At 38.2% G+C, this 24,501-nt stretch overlaps 1 protein-coding gene across 2 annotated transcripts in view; it reads left to right on the top strand.

Moving 5' to 3' along the window:
- Positions 1-23,266, top strand: part of dcun1d4 (DCN1, defective in cullin neddylation 1, domain containing 4 (S. cerevisiae)) — a 66,103-nt gene extending 42,837 nt beyond the window's left edge. For both annotated transcript variants that reach the window (XM_063043157.1, XM_063043156.1), the window contains 4 exons: positions 2,018-2,126; positions 4,584-4,688; positions 14,955-15,057; positions 19,271-23,266. In XM_063043157.1, coding sequence (XP_062899227.1) covers positions 2,018-2,126; positions 4,584-4,688; positions 14,955-15,057; positions 19,271-19,326 — 373 coding nt within the window. In that variant the 3' untranslated portion in view covers positions 19,327-23,266. The remainder of the gene's footprint in view (positions 1-2,017; positions 2,127-4,583; positions 4,689-14,954; positions 15,058-19,270) is intronic.
- The last annotated feature ends 1,235 nt before the right edge of the window (positions 23,267-24,501 follow it).

Genomic DNA, 24,501 nt, shown 5'->3' with positions numbered 1-24,501 from the left:
AACGATTTTGCAAAGGTTAATGCCCACTGTAAGGTTAGGTCTCTTTCTGCCAATATCCTCATTTGAATGCTTTGACTATGCATGCCAATACTAGCCTGTCACTTAATGCATCAGAAGATCCATCTCTTAAGTCACAGTACTGGGAAAGTTTGCACAGTTCTGCAATACACTCAGAAATACTTTCATCTTTTGACTGCTGTTTCCTTTTGTAAAATCTAAATCTCTTGGCTATTGCCAGTTGTTTAGGGCTCAAGTGATTTTGTAAAATTGCAATAATTTCATCAAACGTCTTGCTGCCTTTGCAGGGGTTACTAAGTTACATAAGAGACTACATTCTTGCATCCATTAAGCCAAGTGTAGGGGCTTTCTTTTGCTCCTCCATATTGTTCATGTTACAATATGGTTCAACCCTTTTGATATTCAACTCCCAGCCTTCAGCGCTATCAAATTCGTCAACTTTCCTTGCTGAAGCTATCACCTTTCACTTTGAATTCGGCATATCTTTCACGGCACTCATGTCCTTCGGCTTTCTTCTGTTGTTTAACTCCCGCTGTTTCGTCTTGTAACTGTCGAAGTTCATGATATTTTCTGGTATTCAGGCTCGTACTCATCACTAATTTGTTGTGTCTGTGCACAACTACATATCAATTAAGTAAAAGCACGATGTGGAAGATGGTTTTAACTGGTGTATTCACATCGCAGCAAGAGAGCAATACGCATGTGTAGACAACAGCACATGCTCAAACAACAGATCAATATGTAGTGCTAAGGTGGTGGGGGGGGGTTCTAAAAGAAATAGATCCATGTACCAGGTACATTTGAAATCTTTGCATGTAATGGGCATTAGGAAATAAAACATTGGAATTTCTTTGTTATAATTTGATAGGATGGGACAATTTAAAAATTTCTTTGATAACTAATCATTTGGTAAACTGTTTGGTTCACAATGATCATGACTGCTCTTATTATAGTTGTCATATTGAGTATTTGTGTATTCTTCCCAAAATATTATAATTATAGTTTCCAAGTTAATATTTGCTTATTATATCTATGTATTTTAAATATTTGGATCTTGTGTAGCAGTTTGAAAACATAATCAACTAACTTCCCTTGCTACTGACAATAGAATTTTCTCGGATAAGTGTTCGCTTTTTAAAAAATTAATGGTACATGCTTGTGATTTGTATAATAATTAGGTCTTTATTTTTGCTTTGTTTAACTTGTTATCACCTTTACTCAAGTGATAGCAGTCTTTTGGGTTGAATGTGACATGAATGAAGTGCTTTTCCTGTCTGTGTAGGAATAGTTGTTCATGGGAAATATGTGCTTAAAGAATAGAGAACTATTCATTAAATAAACTCAAACGTAACAGCTTTTATTCTCTTTGTCGTTCAAAATCTATTTCTAACTGAAATTTGTATATTACAAACCCAATTCCTGTTTATAAAATGTCCAAATAAAATTATTGGTTGTAAAATGTGCTACTTAGTAATTTTTAAAATTCAGGTGATATTGTTCAATTTAGATGGTCAAGTTCCTTTTTTTTGCCAGATCTTCCAACAGATCAAAGACTTTTAATATGCTAGTCGGTTTTAGTATACTAGTAGATCTCAAAGTTAACTTAGCAGTGAAAATTCACAAGTAATGTTATTGAGAATTTGTTTCTCATATATAAGAAATTCTGTTGAAATCAAGTACTGTAAAATTGAATGTATCATTTGGTTTTCTTGTAGCCCACCTGTGTTTCAATACTGTTTTAAATAGCTTGCAACACAGCTATTCTGAAAACAATATTATAATTTTGAATCCATTTAACCCGACTAAAACTAATTTTACATTGCCACAATATTCTTTATCTCTGCCACTTGCACTTTTTCTCTATTTCACTAATTCACTGACTTTTATTTCATCTCTTGGTAAAACAGTGTTAATCAGTTGGTCTGGAAACTCAATGTGATTTGGGCTATTGAAGTGCTGCAGAAGATTTTTTTAGTTCAATCTCTGTTTCCAATTTTAGATGCGACACAACTGAAAAACTGAGAAATTCACTAGATTACTTGAGGTCGTTGTTGAATGAGCCCACAAATTTTAAACTTATATACAGATACGCATTTGATTTTGCACGGGTAAGTGCTCTATTTCAGCAGAACTTAAATTTTGAGCCGACCAAGTACTAAAATTTAGGTGTGCTCATAGGATGATGACAAATTGACATCTGTTCTGAAATCGCCTTTACCTCTTTAGAATAATACTGCTTTGGGTATTTTCTGAAACTGTCTGTTCAATAATATTTGCATGATTCTCAAATCCACCAAATCTGCATTTGAGCTGTTCATGTTTTTTTTAAATGGTTATAACTCCTACAGACCATCAGTAAGTCAGTCCTGATACCACTATTCTAATAATTTTCCAAAACTATGTATTAGGGAACACAGTGATGTGATGTAATAATTATCACTGCTGTTAGCATACAAAGTATTTACTCCACCAAAACTATTTACCCAAATTAACTGGTTTACTCACACAACATAAAGTTTGGACCACTTCTCTTGCTCACATTTCCAATGCCATGAGCCAGTACCTCCATGGTTTCACTCATCTACACTTGAGCCCTGGCTCATCAGGTCTTAAATTAAGGTTCCAGTCCAACTGCACCTCTATTTTAAACTTCATGCAGTATTTTCAAAATCTGCCTTTTCCCTTCCCATCTCTTCAAATCATTTGCTCTTGCAATTCTGGTGCTCTGCACATCACTAATTTTTTTTTTAATCGTTCCTTTATTACCACTTGTGCCTCTTTCTACTTGGTCTTGCCTTCCTTCAACTTGCACTCCACCTGTATCTCCAGCTTTTAAGATATGTCTTGAAGCTTAGTTTCATGTTTAAGGTAAAACTAAGCTCAGTTTTGTTTGCAGTGAAACAGCTCTAGACTGAGAGATTTTCTACGCTATTATTCACATTTAATACATCGACCCATTTTTTAAAGATGTCACAGAGTAGCATAATAAACTTTTTAGTGAACTGGGTGAATTTAAAGGGAGGATAGGAAACAGCTGAGTCAGAACTTGAAGGTTCGGGATTTCCAAACAAAGGGGACTGTTGGAATTTTGCTGTATTTGATCTTTTTGCCCCACATGGTATCAAGTTTTGTTTTGTTTCATAATTCTGGTAGATGCCATGGAATGTTTTTCTAGCCCTCTGTCACTGGAAAATGATTTTTTCTGTACTAAAGTGTCAAATTTGTTGAACAGAATATAGGGGCAGGAATATGCCATCTGTTCCATTAAGCATGGTCAGCTATTCAGTATGATTATGGATGATCTGCACCTGGCTTTGATTCATGCTCTGTGCTAGCTCTTCCTTGCCCTCAGTTCCCGAATCTTTCAAATTTATTTGGGAATCTCTGTAATTTCCTGTCTGAACACTCTGCTAAAAGAAATTTATTCAAACCTCAGTTTTCAGTGACCAGCTCCTTATATGAAACTAGGTACCCTTGATTAAGATATTTCTGTTAGTGAAAACATCCTAATATCTACCCGAGCTTGGATCTTGTATGTTTCAGATGACTGATTTGTATACCAGAGGAATGGGCCCTTTGGTGTACCATGTCTTTGCTGACTGTTGCATCGAACTGTACCACTAACTTCTGAGGTCCATAACCTTGACCATTCAAGTACGTTCTTAAATGTTAGATATTTGCTTCCTCCTCTTTAGGTGGTGCATTGCAGTTTACAAACACTGAATAAAATCCACCTCACACCCCTTGGATCCCCCTCACACATTATATTTAAGCCCATTCTGTCTTGGACATGCCCACCATGGGATAAAGATTCTTATCATCTATCCCGTTTATCCACTGTTCATTAATTTTGCATAAGCCCATCAGATGACCCTTTGGCCTCCGCTGCTCTGTTGAAAATAAACCAGCTTATCCTGTCCCTCATTATAACTGAACTCCAATCCAAGCAATAACTCGGTGAATGTCCTGGGCGCACTCTCCAATCCAATATTGTCCTTCCATTAGAGCATACAGGTACTCCAGGTATGGTGTAAGCAATGTTGCAATATGGCGTTCCCACTCCTGTATTCTAAAACACAACAAATGAAGGAAAGCATCCCGCAAGTTCCCATTCTTCATCAACGCACCTGTGGTCTTACCAGTTACGGTCTATGTCCCACCCTTGTAATTCACCCTCCTTAAAAAGCACTGCTTGTACTTTTCAAGATTGAATAGCATCTACCGTTTAGAAGGATACAATAAAATGAAAGATGCACCTATTTTGGTGATTTACATAAAGGATAAAAAAGACTTTATTGAGATGAATGTGACATTAACATTGAGTTAACATATCTGTCAACTTGATGCTCATTTATTGCACTAATTTACGTGGTGCTTAAAAAAAAGCTAGAGACAAACAGTTGTGTACGTGATTCTCATTCGCATATTAAATTTATCCACCAACATTGCATTGGGAATAAATGCTGAAAGATTGTTGCCAGTCAGCATTTAAAGATGATTGATTGACACCATCAGGTTCAATTTCTGTCTGCTGCTTATATTTTGTATTTATCTTCTCTTAACAGGAAAAGGATCAACGTAGTTTGGAGATGAGCACTGCAAAATGTATGCTGGGACTACTTTTAGGAAAAACTTGGCCACTCTTTCCAGCTTTTCATCAGTTCCTTGAGGTATTAAAACATAAATATTAAAATAATTGGTTATAGTGGTCTTATTAACTGCTTGTTTAAATAGATTTTCATTGTTTTAGAAATGTTTCTATTTTTACAATTTCATTTAAAACTGAAATTAAATACTATTGAAACTGATATACATGATTATAAAGAGTCTCAAACTGCTGTGTCAAGTAGAAATGTTATTTTTAGAAAAATGGCAAACTATTGTTGGTAAATAAAAACGAGTTAATAATTGATTAATTGATTAATAATGATTAATGATTTCTCCAATCTCTGAAGCTGTTTACTCATACATTTTAATATGCAACTGTTGACAATGCTGAGACTAGGCTACACACAAATTGCTGGAGGAGTTCAGCAGATCGGACGGCATTGATGGAGGGAAATAAACAGTCAATGTTTCTGAGACCTTTCACCAGGATGGGAAGGAAGTGGGTGGAAGCCAGAACAAATGGGGGGAGGGGGAGGCGGAGCATAAGCTGGCAAGCAGTAGGGGAGTGTGTAAGAGTTAGGTGGTTAGTGGAGGAGTGATGAATGGGATTTCATCAACAAGGCCTCCAAATTCCACCCTGCCCTTAAATTCACTTGGTGTGTGTGTGTGTTTTGCTCTGACATTCCTCTCTCCTTTCTTGATCTGTCTCCATCTCTGGGGACAGGTTATCTACTGGCATCTTTGATAAACCCACTGACTCCCACACTAATCTTGAGAATGCCTTTTCCAACCCTGTCTTTGATACTCCTTTTCTCTGTTCTTCTGCTTCTATCATATTTGTTCTCAAGATGAGACTTTAAGTTCCAGGACATTTGAGATGTCCTCTTTTCTAGAAAATGGGTTTTCCCTTTAACACTATCAATGCTGCCCTTGCCCGTATCTCGGTTTCTCATTTCCCACGTGTCTGCCCTCAGTACCACCCCCTCCCACCAGGCATAACAGAGATAAGGTTCCCGTTGCCCTTGTTTACCACCTCATGAGCCTCTGTATCAAACATATCATTCTCCGCAACTTCTGACATCTCTAATGGGATCCCACCACCAGGTGGTTCTTTTCCTCCACACCCCCTTCTCCTTACCACGGAGATCGCTCTGACTTCCTTCCAGGCAATTAATTACCCCTGCAACCATGTTAAATGCTATAGCTACCCCTGCACGTCCTCCCTCACCATTTAGGGTCCTAAGCAGTCCTAAATGATGCAGCACTTCACCTGTGATGCTGCTGGGGTCACTTATTGCATCCAGTGCAGCCACATTTACGTCAGTGTGACCTGGTACAGGTTGGTAGACTGTTTCATCAAGCAACTTTGCACTGTCTGCTGCTGTAGCACCCATTTGAATTCTATAAGACATGGGAGTGGAATTATGCCATTCGGCCCAATCCACCATGCCTGATTTATTATCTCTCTCAATTTCATTCTTCTGCCTTCTCGCCGTACCTCTGGTTAAACAAGAACCTTTCAACCCTCACTTTAAATATACTCTATGTCTTGGCCTCCCCAGACATTTGTGGCAATGAATTCCACAGATTTAATACCCTCAGGCTAAAGAAATTCCTCCATCTCTGTTCTAAATGGATGTCCCTCCATTCTGAAACTGTGCCCTCTGGTCCTAGATTTCCCCCACTGTACAAAGCATCTGTTGTTGTTTGAATTAAGCCACTAGAGGAAGGTACTGGTCCTGACGAAGGGTCTCGGCCTGAAACGTCGACTGCACCTCTTCCTAGAGATGCTGCCTGGCCTGCTGCGTTCACCAGCAACTTTTATGTGTGTTGCTTGAATTTCCAGCATCTGCAGAATTCCTGTTGTTAGAGGAAGGTACTGGTAGCTATGAAGTAGCCTCTTTATTCAACAAAACAAGATACAACAGCATCATATTGAGACAATTTTGGTGGAAAGATCTGGCTGGCCCATGCTACCTGATATTTAATGTGCTAAACATCAAAGAACAATTCCATATTTATAATGTATCCACAATGCTTTCTTCGAAACTACACAGAAACTTCACACATCCCAATTCGCACCCACATCACGGACATCTAAATTAATTTTAATCAGCATTGTCTGATCTGTGATTCAATGCTTTTAGGACCCTATTGTTCAGAGCTGCATTTTAAATTAAATCTGCAATCTTCTGTATATTCAGATTTGAAGATTGGTGGCTGAAGTCATTTGCCAGATGTACTAAACTCAAAAATTGCACTAACAGCATCGTCTCCACATGCACTCTATCTTGGCCTTTCAATGCTCAATTGGTTTCATTGAGATCACCTCATTCTTCTAAACTTTAGTGAGTACAGGTCAGGAGTCAAACAGTCCTCAGACAATAAACCTTTCATTCCTAGAATCATTCTCTTGGACCGAATCTGGACCCTCTCCAGTGTCAGCACATCTTTTCTTAGATAAGGGGCCCAATACTGCACAAAGACTCCCAAGCCCCCTTGTACCTCTGATTTTTGAATTTTCTGTCCATTTGGAAAATAGTCTATGCCTTTATTCCTTTTACTAAAGTGCATAACTATACACTCACCTACACTATATACCTTCTGCCAATTCTTTGCCCATTCTCCCAATCTGTCTAAATCCTTCTGCAAACTCCCTGCTTCCTCAACACAACCTGCTCCTCCATCTATCTTTATATCGTCTGCAAACTTGGTCACAAAGCCATCAATTCCATAATCCAAACCATTGACGTATAATGTGAAAAAAAAAGTGATCCCAATACCAATCCCTTCTGAACACCACTAGTCACTGGCAGCCAACCAGAATAGACGCCCTTTATTTCCACTCTTTGCCTCCTGCCATTCAGTCAATCTTCTATCCATGTTAGTATTTTTCCTGAAATACCATGGGTTCTTAACTTGTTATGCACCCTCATGTGCAGCACCTTGTCAAAGGGCTTCTGAAAATCCCAAGTGTGCAACATCCACTGACTCTCCCTTGTCTATCCTGCCTGTTATTTCCTCAAAGAATTCCAACAGATTTGTCAAGCAAGATTTCTCCCTTGAGGAAACTATGCTGACTTTGACCTACTTTATCATGTCCTTCCAAGAAGTCCAAAATCTCACCTTAATAATTGATACCAACATCTTAACCACTGAAGTCCCACTTATTGACTTGTAAGTTTCCTTTCTTCTGGAACTTTTCCTCAAGGAGTGGAGTGACGTTTGCAATTTTCCAGTCCTTTGCAAACATTCCAAAATCTAGTGATTCTTTAAAGATCATTACTAATGCCTCCACAATCTCTTCACTTACCACTTTCAGAACCCTGAGGTGTAGTCCATCTGGACTTAATCTACCCCGGTCTTCCACAGTAGTGACTAACACAGGATACTTATGAGGTTCATTCATCATTTCTTTGTCCTTTATTACTATCTCTCCAGCATCATTTTTCAGTGGTCTTGTATTCACTCGTGCCTGTTTTTATGTATCTGAAAAAAAAACTTTTGGTGTTTCCTTTTATGTCATTGGCTAGCTTACCTTCATATTTCATCTTTCCTTTCCTTATGGTTTTTTAGTTGCCTTCTGTTGGGTTTTTGAAAGTTTCCCAATCCTCTAACTTGTCACCATTTTTTGTTATATTTTGCTTTTATTTTATTTTTCTCTTTTGCTTTTATACTGTTTTTGACCTCTGTCAGCCATGGTTGCCTCATCATCCCTTCAGAATACTACTTCATCTTTGGGATGTATTTATCCTGTGCCTTCCAAATTGCTTCCAGAAATTCCAGGGTTCCATAGATGCTGCCTGACCTACTGAGTTCCTTCAGTATTTTATGTGTTGCTGAAGATTTCCAGCATCTGCAGCATCTCTTATTTCTGAGAGACCGGTCTCATTGTTTTGACGCTTTTAAGCCAGGCACTACTCTTTGGTTAGATATTGGACCAAATTTCTGCTGCTTCCTTACTAAGTTGCAGCTTGTTGTTTTCGTAGTTTGGATGTCTTGTGCTTTGGTCTGTTCATTTAAAAAAAAAGATACCTATGTATTGGCCATCAATCATAATTGGAATTTCAGATATGGATAATTGCATTTATCACTTGGACACTTGTTGGGCAAGTGAACTTAATGGTGTTAATCTTATAAACAGTGCTGTAAGAACTTTACTATTTTACCCAAGATGCACAAAAAACTTAAGTTGTGAAAGAACATTGAGCTTTTTGAGTGTTTTCTTGATGACTTTTGAAACTGAGTGGCAGTTGATTGTATTTTGAAAACAAACAAATAGATGTCAAGTGTATTTACTGCATCCTATAGCTTTTGCTGGTCATCATAACTATGTGAGTACAGTGAGGAGTTAGTAATTTCTACTGAATAGTGGCATACTACAGTTGAAGTCAGAAGTTTACATACACCTTTGCTAAATACATTTAAACTCAGTTTTTCACAATTCCTGACATTTAATCCTAGAAAACATTCCCTGTCTTAGCTCAGTTAGGATCACTATTTTAAGAATGTGAAATGTCAGAATAATGGTAGAGAGAATGATTTATTTCAGCTTTCATTTCTTTCATCACTTTCCCAGTGGGTCAGAAGTTTACATACACTTTGTTTGTATTTGCTAGCATTGCCTTTAAATTATTTAACTTGGGTCTAACGTTTTGGGTAGCCTTCCACAAGCTTCTCACAGTAAGTTGCTGGAACTTTGTTCCATTGCTCCAGTCAGAACTGGTGTAACTGAGTCAGGTTTGTAGGCCTCCTTGCTCGCACACATTTTTTCAGTTCTGCCCACAAATTTTCTATCGGAATGAGGTCAGGCCTTTGTGATGGCCGCTCCAATACCTTGACTTTGTTGTCCTTAAGCAATTTTGCAACAACTTTGGAGGTATGCTTGAGGTTATTGTCCATTTGGAAGACCCATTTGGGACCAAACTTTAACTTCCTGGCTGATGTCTTGAGATGTTGCTTCAATATATCCACATAATTTTCCTTCCTCATGATGCCATCTATTTTGTGAAGTGCACCAGTCCGTCCTGCAGCAAAGCACCCCCACAACATGATGCTGCCACCCCCATGTTTTGCGGTTGGGATGGTGTTCTTCGGCTTGCAGGCCTCACCCTTTTTCCTCCAAACATAACGATGGTCATTATGGCCAAACAGTTCAATTTTTGTTTCATCAGATCAGAGGACATTTCTCCAAAAAGTAAGGTCTTTGTCCCCATGTGCAGTTGCAAACTGTAGTCTGGCTTTTTTATTCAACACACATCAAAGTTGCTGGTGAACGCAGCAGGCCAGGCAGCATCTCTAGGAAGAGGTACAGTCGACGTTTCAGGCCGAGACCCTTCGTCAGGACTAACTGAAGGAAGAGTGAGTAAGGGATTTGAAAGTTGGAGGGGGAGGGGGAGATCCAAAATGATAGGAGAAGACAGGAGGGGGAGGGATGGAGCCAAGAGCTGGACAGCTGATAGGCAAAAGGGATACGAGAGGATCATGGGACAGGAGGTCTGGGAGGAAAGACAAGGGGGGGGGACCCAGAGGATGGGCAAGGGGTATATTCAGAGGAACAGAGGGAGAAAAAGGAGAGTGAGAGAAAGAATGTGTGTATAAAAATAAGTAACAGATGGGGTACGAGGGGGAGGTGGGGCATTAACGGAAGTTAGAGAAGTCGATGTTCATGCCATCAGGTTGGAGGCTACCCAGACGGAATATAAGGTGTTGTTCCTCCAACCTGAGTGTGGCTTCATCTTTACAGTAGAGGAGGCCGTGGATAGACATGTCAGAATGGGAATGGGATGTGGAATTAAAATGTGTGGCCACTGGGAGATCCTGCTTTCTCTGGCGGACAGAGCGTAGGTGTTCAGCAAAGCGTGCTTTCTCTGGCGGACAGAGCGTAGGTGTTCAGCAGAAGAAGGGTCTTGGCCTGCTGCGTTCACCAGCAACTTTTATGTGTGTTGCTTGAATTTCCAGCTCTGCAGATTTCCTGTTCTGGCTTTTTTATGGCAGTTTTGGAGCAGTGGCTTCTTCCTTGCTGAGCAGCCTTTCAAGTTATGTCAATATAGGACTCATTTTACTGTGGCTGTAGATACTTGTCTACCTGTTTCCTCCAGCATCTTCACAAGGTCCTTTGCTGTTGTTCTGGGATTGATTTGCACTTTTTGTGCCAAAGTACATTCATTTCTAGGAGACAGAATGCATCTCCTTCCTGAGCAGTATGACGGCTGCGTGGTCCCATGGTGTTTATATTTGCGTACTATTGTTTGTACAGATGAACGTGGTACCTTCAGGCGTTTGGAAATTGCTCCCAAGGATGAACCAGACTTGACATCATTTTCTGACCTCAATCCGATAGAAAATTTGTGGACAGAACTGAAAAAGCATGTGTGAGCAAGGAGGCCTACAAACCTGACTCAGTTACACCAGTTCTGTCTGGAGGAATGAAACAAAATTCCAGCAACTTGCTGTGAGAATCTTGTGGAAGGCTACCCAAAACGCTTGACCCAAGTTAAACAATTTAAAGGCAATGCTACCAAATACTAACAAAGTGCATGTAAACTTCTGACCCACTAGGAAAAAGAGGAAAGAAATAAAAGCTGAAGTAAATCGTCCTCTCTACTATTATTCTGATATTTCACATTCTTAAAATAAAGTAGTGATCCTAACTAACCTAAGACAGGGAATGTTTTCTAGGATTAAATGTTAGGAATTGTGAAAAACTGAGTTTAAGTGTATTTGGCTAAGGTGTATGTAAGCTTCTGACTTCAACTGTATATTAAAATACACAAATCATTGCCATGTATCTTTGCTAGTACAATATCAACAAATTCCAGATAAATTCTTGTGAACTGCACCAAATAAAACATCTGGTTTATCGAGTCTAGAACTCATGGTTTAATCTCTAATTTTATCCTGTATTAGGATTTTAGTAACATCTGAACATCACTAATTTACATTTCTGCTGCATCACGTTATATTTGATGTACTGTGGTAAATGAAAGGGATCGAGCAAAACATAGCTTTAGTTTTATTTCAAAAAGCAAAATTGATGGTCTTCTACATCATAAAGATTCAAAGTTTAAAGTAAATTTATTATCAAGGTACATATGTCACCATATACAACCATGTGATTCATTTTCCTGTGGGTATACTCAATAAAGCCATAATGGAATAATAACCATAATAAAATGAAAAACGGCATCAACTTCAACCAGTGTGCTAAAGGCCACAAATTGGGCAAGTACAAAAAGAAAAAGAATAATAATAATTATGCAATAAATATTAAGAACATGAGATGAAGAGTACTTGGAAATGAGTCCATAGATTGTGGGAACATTTCAATGAAGGGGCAAGTGCAGTTGCGTGAAGTTATTCCCTTTTGGTTCAAGAGCCTGATGATTGTGGGGTAATAATTATTCCTGAACCTGGAGATGTGCGTCCTGAGGCTCCTGTACCACCTTCCTGATGGCAGCAGCAAGAAGAGAGCATGTTCTGGATGGTAGAGGTCCATGATGATGGATGTTGCTTTCCTGAAACATTGCTTCATGTAGATGTGCTTAATGGTGGGGAGGGCTTTATCTACAGGAGTAAATCAACAGGTGCTGGAAATCCAAGCAACACACACAAAATGCTGGAGAACTCAGCAGGCCATGCAGCATCTATAGAAAAGAGTAAACAGTCAATGTTTTAGGCTGAGACCCTTCATTAGGACTCCTGATGAAGGGTCTCAGCCCGAAACATCAACTGTTTACTCTTTTCCATAGATGCTACCTGGCCTGCTGAGTTTCCCCAGCATTTTGTGTGTGTTGCCAGAGCTTTCTTTGTGATGGGGATGGACTATGCCATATCCACTAATTTTTGTAGGGTTTTTCATTCAAGGGCATTAGTATTTGTATACTAGGCTGTGAATATACTCTTCATTACAATTCTATAGAAGTATGTCAAAATTTTGGATGTCATGCCGAACCTTTCCAAACTCCTCAGGAAGTAGAGACACTACCCGGCTTTTTCGTAGTTGTACCTTCATGCGGGGCTCAGGACAGATCCTCTGAAGTAATAACCTTGAGGAATTTAAGGTTGCTGAGCCTCTCCACCTCTGATCCTCTGGGTACTGGCTTGTGGATCTCCAGTCTCCTCCTCCTGAAGTCAATAATTAGCTCCTTGGTCTTGCTGACATTGTGTATGAGGTTGTAGTTTGGCACCACTCAGCCAGATTTTCATTCTCCCTCCTATATGCTCATTCGGCCTATGACAGTGGTGCCATTAGCAAAATTAAGTATAGCATTGGTGCACAGTCGTAAATGTAAAGTGAGTAGAGCTGTGACCTAAACACACAGCCTTGTGGTGCACGTCTGCTAATGAAGATCGTGCAGGAGATGTTGCCAATCCGAGCTGACTAGGGTCTGCAAGGAGGAAATTGGGGAACAGGTTGCAAAAGGAAGTATTGAGGCTAAGGTCTTGAAACTTTTTGATTAGTTTTGAGGGGATGATGGCATTGAATGCTAAGCCTTAGTTGATAAAGTGCACCTGAGGTATGCATCTTTATAGTCCAGATGTTGCAGGGTTGTGTGAAGAACCAATGATGACATGGCATCTGCAGTGGACCTGTTGCTCCAGTAGGCAGACTGGAGCAGTTCCAAGCCCTTTCTTAAGCAAGAGTTGATATGTTTCATCACCACCTTCTCAAAGCACTTCATCACTGTGGATGTAATTGCTATTGGACAATAGACATTGAGGCAGGTTACTGTGTTCTTCTTTGGCATTGGTATTATTGAAGCCTGCTTGAAGTAGGTGGTTACCTAACGCTGCTGAAGCAAGAGGTTTACGAACTCGGTGAATACTAGCTAGTTGATCAGCACAGGTTCTTAATTCAGCCAGATACCCCGTCTCGGCCAGATGCTGCTTAGAGGTTCACCCTCCTAAAGGCTGCTTGCACGTCGGCCACAGACTTAAATCACCAAATCATTGGGGCTGTGGACGTTCATGATGGTTTCTTCATGTTTTGATGCTCAAAACAAGCTGCGAGCACATTGAGCTCGTATGGAAGCAAGCCCTGTTGTTACCTATGTCACTTGATTTAACTTTATAACGAGGTGATGGTATTTAAGCCCTGCCATAACTGTCAAGTGTTATTCGTTGATTCAAGTTTAGTCCAGAATTGCCACTTCGCCCTTGAGATGGCTTTCTGGAGATTATACCTGGACCACTTGTAACTTTCTTGGTCACCGGACTTGAATGCCTCTGATCTGGTCCTCAGCATGTTTTGGATCTCATAGTTCATCGAGGGCTTCTGGCTGTGGAAGACTCTGAATGATTTTGTGGGGACACACTCGTCTACAATTGTTTTAATAAAGTCCGTGACAATCATGGTGTATTCATTCAAATCCACAGATGAGTCCCTGAACACGACCCAGCCTACCAATTTGAAACAATCCCATAGATACTCCTCTGCCACCTGCGATCACCTCTTTGTTGTCCTAATTTCTGAAGCTTGGCGCTTTAGCATATGTCTGCATGCAGGTAGAAGGACAGTCAAGTGATCAGATTTACTGAAATGCGGTTCTGACATGGATTGGTAATGGTCTTGTGTATTGGGATCTCTGGTGCTGCAGGTTTTAAGCCGATAGTAATTGGGCAGGGTTGGTTGCTGGTGGAATGTGAATAGCAATTAGTATTATGGAGGAGTACTCCCTAGGTAAATGGAACAGACAGCATTTGACTGTTAGATGTTCAAGGTCAGGGGAACAAGAGTTTGACGAAACCATCATATTGGAGCACCACTGAGAGTTTTATCATGAAACACACACCTCCACGTTTTGCCTTTTCTGAATTAGCACTTCTGTTCATTCTGTAAATCAAGAAGCCTTTGGGTCTGATTACTGTATCTAGTGTGCTGGCAGAAAGCCACGTCTCGCTCAAAGGACACAGTAATCATTCATTTCCCTCCGATACAGCAATCTTGCCTCCAGGTCTTCAATTTTGTTCTCCAGCAACTGCACATTTGCTAATAAGATGCTGGGTAGAGTGGGCCTCATATCTCTGTTTCAGCTTGGCTTCGAGCCAAATGTCCTCTCCCTCCCCAGCCCCCCGCCTCACTTTGCTTCCAACCATGGTGATGAATGTTCATCTGCTTAAAGGTGCCATACCTGCATGGTCCACTGAGTCCTTCAGAAGATCAGGAAATCTGTAGATCATTAAGTTGATTTAGAAGAACATTGCCTAAAGGGAAATTACATGCTGCAGATTGCAGTGAGAATAATATAAAGGAAGTATATTTAGAAGTGTTGTATGTAGACCTGAATAAAATGATTCATGCTATTTTTAAAAATTGTTCTTTGCAGCAATCTAAGTATAAAGTGATCAACAAGGACCAGTGGTGCAATGTGCTCGAATTTAGCAGAACAATTAACCTTGATCTTGGCAACTATGATGAAGATGGGGCTTGTAAGTATGCTAAGAGGAACTCTTTCCACTTTTCCCCTTCTCTGATGACCTTTTTAACATCTATGACTGAGGTAGTGAGCTCCAACTGGCTGCTGAAAAAGAGACCTGATGCTGGAAGATGTACAGAATTAATTTGTGATTTCTTTCTTTGGGCTAACTAGTAAATCAGAAATGCATTATATTAGTAAGCTGACTACTTAACTCAGTATACATCGATCAAGATAAACACAGGAAAACAAAACTTGAAAATGTGTTAACTATTCATTATCGAATTGATTGGGACGACACTGAGAATTTGTTAGTACTATTACTGTCTCACAGGAGGCGCGGAGAGTGCAGTAGGCTGGTGCCAGTGATGCATTGGACAGTTTTGACTACCCATTGAAGAGCATTCCTGTCTGCCACAGTGCAGTTGCCGTTCTATTCAGTGATGCAGCATGTTAGGATGCTCTGTACCGCACACGTGTAGAATGACGTGAGCTCTTTACAATATTTCCTGAGGCTGAAGAGATCTTTAGAACATCTCTACAGCATTTTTCCATGAGCATTAAAAAGTTAACTGTTAGCATGGGCCATGTTATGATGGTGAACTGAGTCACTGGAGAGACGCTGAAGCTGGTGATAGTAAAGGTCTTTATTCATCACAACAAGCAGGCATTCTCCGAGAAACCTGCTTGGAAGTCACCCACCCAAACTCAAAGTACATCAATTTTTTATCCTCTCAAGATCAAAAGTAATAGCAAGTGATTCAGTGCAGTTTCAGTAGCGACAATGATGTAGTTTACTTCTATATGTTGAGTCTGAGAGTGCGTCCGCTGAGTTACATACCTACAATTGGAGACACCTCTGAATGTTCAAACACCTTTGCTGGAATGAACTAATTCACAAGGATGGTCTAAAAGCTTTGGAGAATAAAGATCCCAAACAACCAAAATTAATGTTGTGAAGGCAGACCCCAACTATTGATAGAGCACGTCTGCCTGTGACCATGTTTGATGTGCTAGATGACAAAATCTATCTGATCTGTAAAAATGTTGACTGTACCTCTTCCTAGAGATGCTGCCTGGCCTGCTGCGATCACCAGCAACTTTGATGTGTGTTGCTTGAATTTCCAGCATCTGCAGAATTCCTCGAGTTTGCGTTGATCTGTAAGCTTCCTTGATCTTGGTTACGGTGGTGCAGAATAACTTAGCCAATGTTCCTTGGTGTGGTGTAATCCAATTAACATAACTCCTTGTCTTGGCTGCTGTATACGAGAACACATCATGGTCTCATCACTTTACAAACGTTGTTTACAAAGCTGACCTTTTCACTTCAAAGTGAATATTTCTTGCAATTTATATGAGAACTGAAGACTGATTCTCATTTGAATTAATATCTGCTATATTCACATAATTCCATAACTCATGAATCCCTAACAGATTGTATACCTTAAAACTAATTTGGGGCATACAAGTTTTTAATGTTACTTGCATTCCAGAGCAAGATCTTGTCTTAATTCAAGGTAGGATAATCCAGGTGGGCAAACCTGACAAGATGTGGATTATTTCTGGCAAAGTTTCCAATTAATTAAATAGTAATGTGACAGTGTTCTGTATTGGTCAAAATTGTAGACTTTTGTGTTCCTCTACACTTTTGTGATGCAATAGTGTTGGGCAGTTATTGCCCAAATCGAAAGGTATAGTTGGCTTGAACAAATACTGTATTGTTTAAAAGCAAAACCCAATTATAAGTGGGAAATGTACTTGAGATGTTCTGTACTTAAGCTGACTGGGAAAAACCTCTGAAGATAAGCATCTACATATAAATTCTTAGGAGGTAATTGAATAGGCTCTCCTGTGCCTGACACATTTGACATGCTTTTATCACTGGTGGAAATTATAAGCAGAAGACTCAGAATAGTAAGTTAATATGAATTTTAATGGACTTCAAATCATAGTTCTATGCTTAACATAGAAATTCTAATGTCAAATATTTTCTCAGTTTGAATGGTAAATAAATGTAGACTCTTTGTCAAAGGATTTGTTTAAAGCTGTTTGATTAAAGTTAATAATCCATGTATTATTTTAATCATGCTTTGCAACCTCTTTGAAAATTGTTCTTGGTTGAGCCTTGTCTGCTTTTTAGGACTAAGTTGTCCTGACATTTAATGGATCTATGACTTGGACTTCATAACTGTAATGCCATCTCTTATCTTTTCATTTTGACCTGGAAATAGTCACTGTCACCCTCTGTCAATTTCCACCTTCACTACATAAATGTTTACATATATGAAAGTTTGCCTCAACTGAGTTTCACAAAATCAGGTTTTCTGGGAGATAAGATTCCAAGCACGTCTATGTCATCTGACATCTAAATTATTACAGAACTATCCTCATTTCAGAGGGGAAAACATTTTATGGTAAAATGAGTTATTCTAAATCTGTTCATAAACAACTTAAACAGGCTTCAGTTGGTTTTTGAGTCCATGACGTCAATACTTTCACGCTTATATGTTTGTTACTATCTAGATTTGCGTCTGTATCTATTATTAGTACATTTGTCTTTGCAATTATTTTACAACTGTAGTCAAGTGGCTTCATGCTCCTCTGCTGTATATTGTTTGTGAGCTTATTAAATTAGGAAGATATTTACAAAGTAGAGTGTTATGTGTGGAATCTTTATTTCCAAAGTAAGGGGTATCTTCCATATACCATGATTATCCCATCCCCTCGTGTTTCTGTTGGTGTCTACAGGGGTACTCATTGTTTTTTTTTGAGGGGGGGAGTTGAGGCAATTTAACAGCCAATACAAATCTCAATTCTCAAACATCTAGACTTTGCAGCTAAAGCTTTAGAGAAAGACGACATTGCATCTTTTGCATTGTGATATTTTCAAGTACTTGCCAAACACATCTGCAGAACTAATCAAGTTAAATTTTACTTGTTGCGGTATATGGAGGGGCACGGTCAAAGGATGAAGAAAACACTAGGGTATCTAATTTATCTAATGCCATTCATAGATGGTGTTTCACTTCAAATTAGTGGTTTGAAGTTTTGGTTATTAAATTGAAGAAAAATCATATGTAGTGGAATGAGGTATAGTGAAAAGCTTTGTCCCCACACTCATTCATTATATTTATTTTCATCCAAGTAGAAGGGAATTGTTTTTAAAAGCAGGCAGAACAATTTCCCATCTATCCATGGCCGAACAAAACTATGGTTGTTTGGAAGACCCTAGAAGAGCAAAAGTCCAAAACCTTACAGGTGGTGAGCCACTGTGAGTTATGTCCTTGAGATGAGTGCGAAGTAAAACAATGTGAAAGTGCTGTTGATTCTAGCCTTGCCTGTCGTTACCAGTTTGGAAAGCTTCATTGGCTCTCTACTCTGATCAGATGGAGTTGAGTTGGGATCGGATGATGTCATTGCACCCTAATCAGCATATTTAGTCAACTTCAGATGGGTGCCTTAGCCTTCTAGTCAAGCAGGTTAAAATTGACTAAAACATCAGTAACAAATTTGTTTTAACCACCTGGTGTGCATTAAATGGGTGTAGCTTATCCTAAAGTTTTAAATACTTGACCCATTTTCTACCTTGTCCAAAACTATTTTACATCTGCTTTCATTTAAAGTAAGTTGTCAATTTCCTCAATTAAGGTTTTTGTCCAGTTTGTGTATTGCTTTTGTTACTGATTAAATAAATTCTAATTCCATACAATTTACTAATCAAGTAAAAATGTGCAAGTGGGATCGGATAATCTGCATTCCAAACCAGAAGAAATAAATAGTATCTATGTAATATTTTGTGATTCTTCATATCTTAAACTGTTTCAAATAATAAAATAAATTCCAGAGTCATATCAGATCAGAAAAAAAACTAATGTTCCAATAGAAAACTCCCTCTTAATAGGATCTTAAAATTAGTTATGTCCCCAATATGTGTGCTTGTTTTTCCTATTTTACTCTCGCCCTCTGGCTTGGGTGCCCAGCCAATGTTTTTCCTTTGGTTGCTCATCTGTATCTGTCTGATAGCAAATTTTGAGTTATAGTTTTCCTATTTCCAAATGTGAATCATGCCGATGATTACTGTAGTCTTTTTTTAACGCCTTAAAAAGCTTTTGTGAAGACGCCACCTTGCTTTGAAGCAGCTGTACTCTGAGTTTGGTACCCTCTGATGGTGTTTTAATTATCATGTTCTGATTGCAATATCAAATTCTCATTTTTCTTCGTTTCAGGGCCAGTCTTGCTGGATGAATTTGTGGAATGGTTTAAAGACAGACAGATGTCCTAGCACTTTAACTTCAGGAACAACATCTATATTCAAAATTAGCCATAAAAGACCTAGGAAAACAGATTTGAAGAATGTTTTTGTTTTATGCCCTCCCCCAAAAATATCTGACTTGCTGTAAGCATTAAATATCTACAAGCACTTAAATCTGGTATCAAACTTTCTTCTGAGCCTTTTGTTTTTGCTTTCTTTTTGTAATGGGACTACATCAGTGGTACAGCAAACCACACTGATAGCTTGCTGTTGAACTTGTGAGTTGTGTTGTAAGCTGTTTTGCGCAGAAATCTTTTTGAGGAAAGATAATAAATCCTGATGAAAATTGTATTAAATGGTTAAAAGTCTTAGATAAATATTTGTTGAAGACTTGTTAACTAAACCAATATATGTATGCATTTAGAACTGTTTTGTATAGCTTAATTGATGAATCTCAAGATTAGATTATTTTTAGAGTATAAATTGTTGGATTGTGGTATAGCAAAATTTTGATTCACTGCACCAAGCTGTAATCTGTTGAAATAGTGCATCATAATGGGTTGATTAAGCCCTAATTCTTGCCTTGTCTACCCTGGCTAATAGGCTGGGCTGCTGTTCTTTCATGTTCTATATTTTGTATAACAGCTGCAAACATTAAATTGGGCACAGAAGCTTGATAGTATTAAGAGGTTTGCACGATTTAAAGTTATTAGAATGTGTGAGTGTCAGATGTATAGACCAACTAGTATTCTGTTATGTGTTCACATCAGAATCATGTGAATTGATTAATTTTTTCCCCCTTTCTGCTGTTCAATGAAGAGGAAAGTACTGACTCGGTCTTTCTGTTCTTTAATGCAGTGTTGCAGGCCAGCTGCAATAATCTAATTCAGCTTTGAATTAAACATTTGATTAAGATTAATGTAAACTGGACCATGATGGTGCCATTAAAGCTGCTTTTTGATCATGTCGACAATTTGTGCATCTAAAACAGGTGATTTTTGTTTTAGTTTGCTTTTTTTTCTGTTGCCTTAGACAACTCCTACCAAAGATGTTTATTGCCCTTCTAGCCATATGCAGAAAAGTCAATAAAATATAGAGACCTTGTACTGCATCTTTTCCTATAACAATTGACTTATGCTTTGTATATTTTTCTCTCAGATTCACGTGCATTTGAAAACTGGTGAATTTTTATCTGTGATATGGGGCACTGATGCTACATTATTGATTGTAATTTAATTATAAATCGTAAAGCATCTTTTAACTTTGTCCAGCATTGATTACGCTATTCGGGGAAAATACATGTGTAAAAATTAGTCTTTTTCCAAATAAACTTGCTCATGTCAACTGTGAATAGCATTCTACAGAAATGCAACAATTTAGATTATTGGTATCGTATACCAATTTAATTACTTCAGTCAAGTTCACCAACAAATTAATTGCTTGAGACCCTCCTTTGGCCAAGGCCAGCCATGAATGTTGCTTTCTGGTTGTCTATGTGACATGCAAGCCAGGGCAGTACGATATGGAGACAAACTATTGTCAATGCAGCAGGCTCCCACTCTCTGTGCAGCTGATGATTCCGAATGAATGGCAGAGACCAATACAGTTTGGCACCAATGACATCACAGGAGTTGCCATTCAGCATTGGACTGCCTTAGGGACTCCAGCTCCAGATTTTTCCTTGGTAGTTTATTCCTGACGCTTTCCCCAAGAGTGGGTATAGCCACAAGGCAGTGGAGGTTTGAAATCAAGACTTTTCCTTTTGCTGTATGAGCTGCTAAACACGGCTGGCAAGCCCTGTGTAAGGAAAGTGACTGGATTTGAGGTGCCAGTAACCTGCCTTCGCTCCTGCTGTCAGTTGAAATGGTTCCGCTGTGCTCAGTAGTTAAGCTTCATGTGAATGTCGAGATTGGACTTGGTTGTCAGAGATAATTTGAGAGGCATACCATTGGGAGCATTTGATAGGTAGAGGGAGCTTATCCCACTACTTCCCTTAGTTATGATAACTTTAATTGTATTGTCTTCAAATTAATTTTATTTCAGTTTGTTTAGACAATGAGTATATTAAAACAGTCTTTAATAATGACCTTTTTGAAGTGCTTATGTACTGTCATCACATTTCTCCAAAAACAAAATGGAAAATTAAGTTCCATGAATTTATAACATAAAACAAAGGCTGTTTAGTTTCTACTTTGAGGTTAAAATATTGCTGTGATCGACAAGGAATGCATCCTCTGGTTAAACTATTGTCACATTTAGTGGTGCTTTTAAGCAGTTTAACATTGAAGCATCTTTAAAGCCTTTCTCTTTCTCTTACCCATCCCTTATCTTCTCCCATCCCCCACCTTTTTGGACTGGATCTGTTATAAAGATACATTTTGCTTGATTCACCTTTACAATATAGTTGATGATTAACTATACTTGCTTAGTTTTCAGTCTTCTGGTAATACACAATCTACTCAGTTGTCTTGGAAGTTGACCTTCTCATTAAGTTACAGATGCATTTTAAATAATGTATATCAGCATTAAACAGTGTAGTGTATTGAAGAATAAATGAGAAAAATACAATACCATCTGCCATTGGGAATGGCCAAAGGTTTGGAAGTGTCAGGTTTAATATAAACTATCTTAAATGCTTATTTTGTATAGTTCTCAATTTTTCATCTGGAATTACCTACAAATAGAATAATCTTAACAAAAAAACAAACTGTTGGCTAGTACACCACTAAAATGCACAATTCTTTGGCTATTTCTATAGCTGCAGCTAAGTTTACGCTTTGATTCATGTTGAAGTACCATATTTCTCATTTTGAAATTGGATCAAATATTGCAATCCCAGTGTAGAAGTCACCTCTCGGACACTTGTTTTGAAAGCTGTGGTGTAGCTGATTTTTTTTGGATATTACTGGCTTGGAAATCTCTAACTTGTGTTCAAGAGAAGCGTTACATATTTGGCATTCACATCTCTCTCGCTCTCTCTTTGATCAGTTAAGAATATTAGATATTTATCCATCTAGATGCAGTAAAAATCTGTATTGCACTTTATAGGAGCATTTAATTCAATAAACGGTGTGTGAAAATGCCTGAATTCCTGAGTTAAAATATTTTTCGAGTGACAGTGTCCTTGTTTCACTGACCAGTAACAGTAACTTTACTGTCATCCTTTTTCAAAAGCATCAAATGGAAAATGAAGTTTCAAGCATTCATAATATGAAACAAAGGTTGTTTAATTTTCACTAAGTCAAAAGATTTCTCTGATCAACAAGGAATGTATCATCTAATTCAAAGATTGTTACATGGATATGCACTTTCAAGCAGCTGATGTTTAATATTGAAATACTTAAAGCCTTTCTTTCCCTTGCCCATCCCTCCTTTTCCCCTCCCCCAACCCATGAATTTTGATAATTACTAAAATTTATAGAATATCACCCATTTTAATTTACTTCCCATCACTGGAAAGCCCAAGTGAGTCTTTGTATGGATCATAAAGACTGCCTTATACAATGAAGAAGTTGATATTTTAGGTAATTTTTGTGGTGACTAAACTATTACATTTTCTTCTCCTTTGCCTGAGTGCACAAAATTGAGGATGATGCATTTTTTTCACATAAAGGACCTTTCATCAAACTTCATTTTGTATTTTGTCCAGTCACTGTATGTAGCTGTACCTTTGGTCCAATTTCTTTGAAAAATATTACAAATAGATTTAAAATATCAAATTCAATGTACTACACTTAGTCAATATCAATGTAAAATATGTCTTGATACAAAAGAACAGTTGTTCAAATAAGTGGTGCTCCCATTCTTTAAGGTTTTGTAATTTTAAAGTCCTCATTGGAATAGTGAAAATAACTTGTTGGGTGCATTGATTTTGTATGTTATGCCAGCTTTTTATTTTTGTTAGCTCACATCTGTATTCATATTAGTGTCATTAAATGTTGATTAAATTGAAAAGTGGGTGTTTTCAATTTGTCACATTCATGTATATTAGAAACCCTAAGACATTACAGTACCAAATCCTCCTTGTATCTTGAAAAGACAAGTTCTCTATCGCTTGAAATTGCTTTGGGTGTTGGGCATGGTATAAATGCATTACAGCACTTGTGTCTATTACTGAGTTTTCAAAGCTTAAAAGTTTTTGGAGGAGAGATGTGATCTTTTCAGACTAAGTAGTGCAACTCTCTTAACCTGGCAAACATGGACTTCTACTGCTGGACAAGCTGTTAATAATCCAGCACAAGTTGTAAACATAGTTGAATAAATTTTTCATTGAACTCTATGGGGAATGAGGGAAACAGAAACAGGCAACTTTTAAAAGGAAGCAATGCAACTGGAATCCCAGTGAGTGAAGTTACTTTTTACATTGAAGTTTAGTTGTTTTATTTCCTGGTATTTTTAAATTGAATCAATTATAATTGAGGCTTGCCTCTCCTTTGAAATGAATGAATTCATTGAAGTGTTTGTAGTCTAACCTAGTGCAGGTTCAATAGCAGATGCCAGTGGTTCCACGGAACTGTTGAGAGTGCAAGAATTTTATGCTTCCCAGCAACAGAGCACACTTGGAGAATCACTAAGTGCTGCTGGATTTGAATTGAATAGTGTGATACTGGCAATTATATTGAACCACAAGTATTTCTCAGGAAAATTTTGGTCAATAAAAATGATGACTGAACAATTAAGTACATTAATGACTCGTCACCAGTAGCATATCAGTAAATGGAGAGTGCTGAGATTAGACCAGTCAAATGGGACTGTAATATCAAACTCTTTTCAATTTTAATTTGATTATAATAGTTTGACTTGCAGCCAGCTTGACGAATTTGACTGATGAAGTCCTAGCATTGTATTTTACAAAAAAATCTTTGTTAGACTTGGTGTGACCAAGCATAAGATGCAAGGTTTTTTTTTAGTGTATTCATGCGAGTTGGAGAGTTTTTTTTTCCACTTTGAAGTAATTTGCAAAAGTGCTAATGGTAGCATACTGAATTGGTAATTTCCAGATATATGATACATAAGGGGAAATTAGAAATATGACTGAATTTGAAGCTAAACGTGGAAAAATATGCTGTTTTGATGAAGAACATGCTGACCTTTTTAAATGGCTATTTTATTAGCTAGTCAGTCAAAATGGTTTAATTCTTTATCTGCTTTGGTTCAGATGCTGCCTGACCTGCGTTCCTCCAGCATTTTTTGTGTGCTGTTCCA

This window comes from Mobula hypostoma, chromosome 3 (assembly GCF_963921235.1).
Source record: "Mobula hypostoma chromosome 3, sMobHyp1.1, whole genome shotgun sequence".
NCBI classification, from domain to species: Eukaryota; Metazoa; Chordata; class Chondrichthyes; order Myliobatiformes; family Myliobatidae; genus Mobula; species Mobula hypostoma.
The sequence above is the reverse complement of the archived record's forward strand: the minus strand, read 5'-3'. Positions and strand labels throughout refer to the sequence as shown.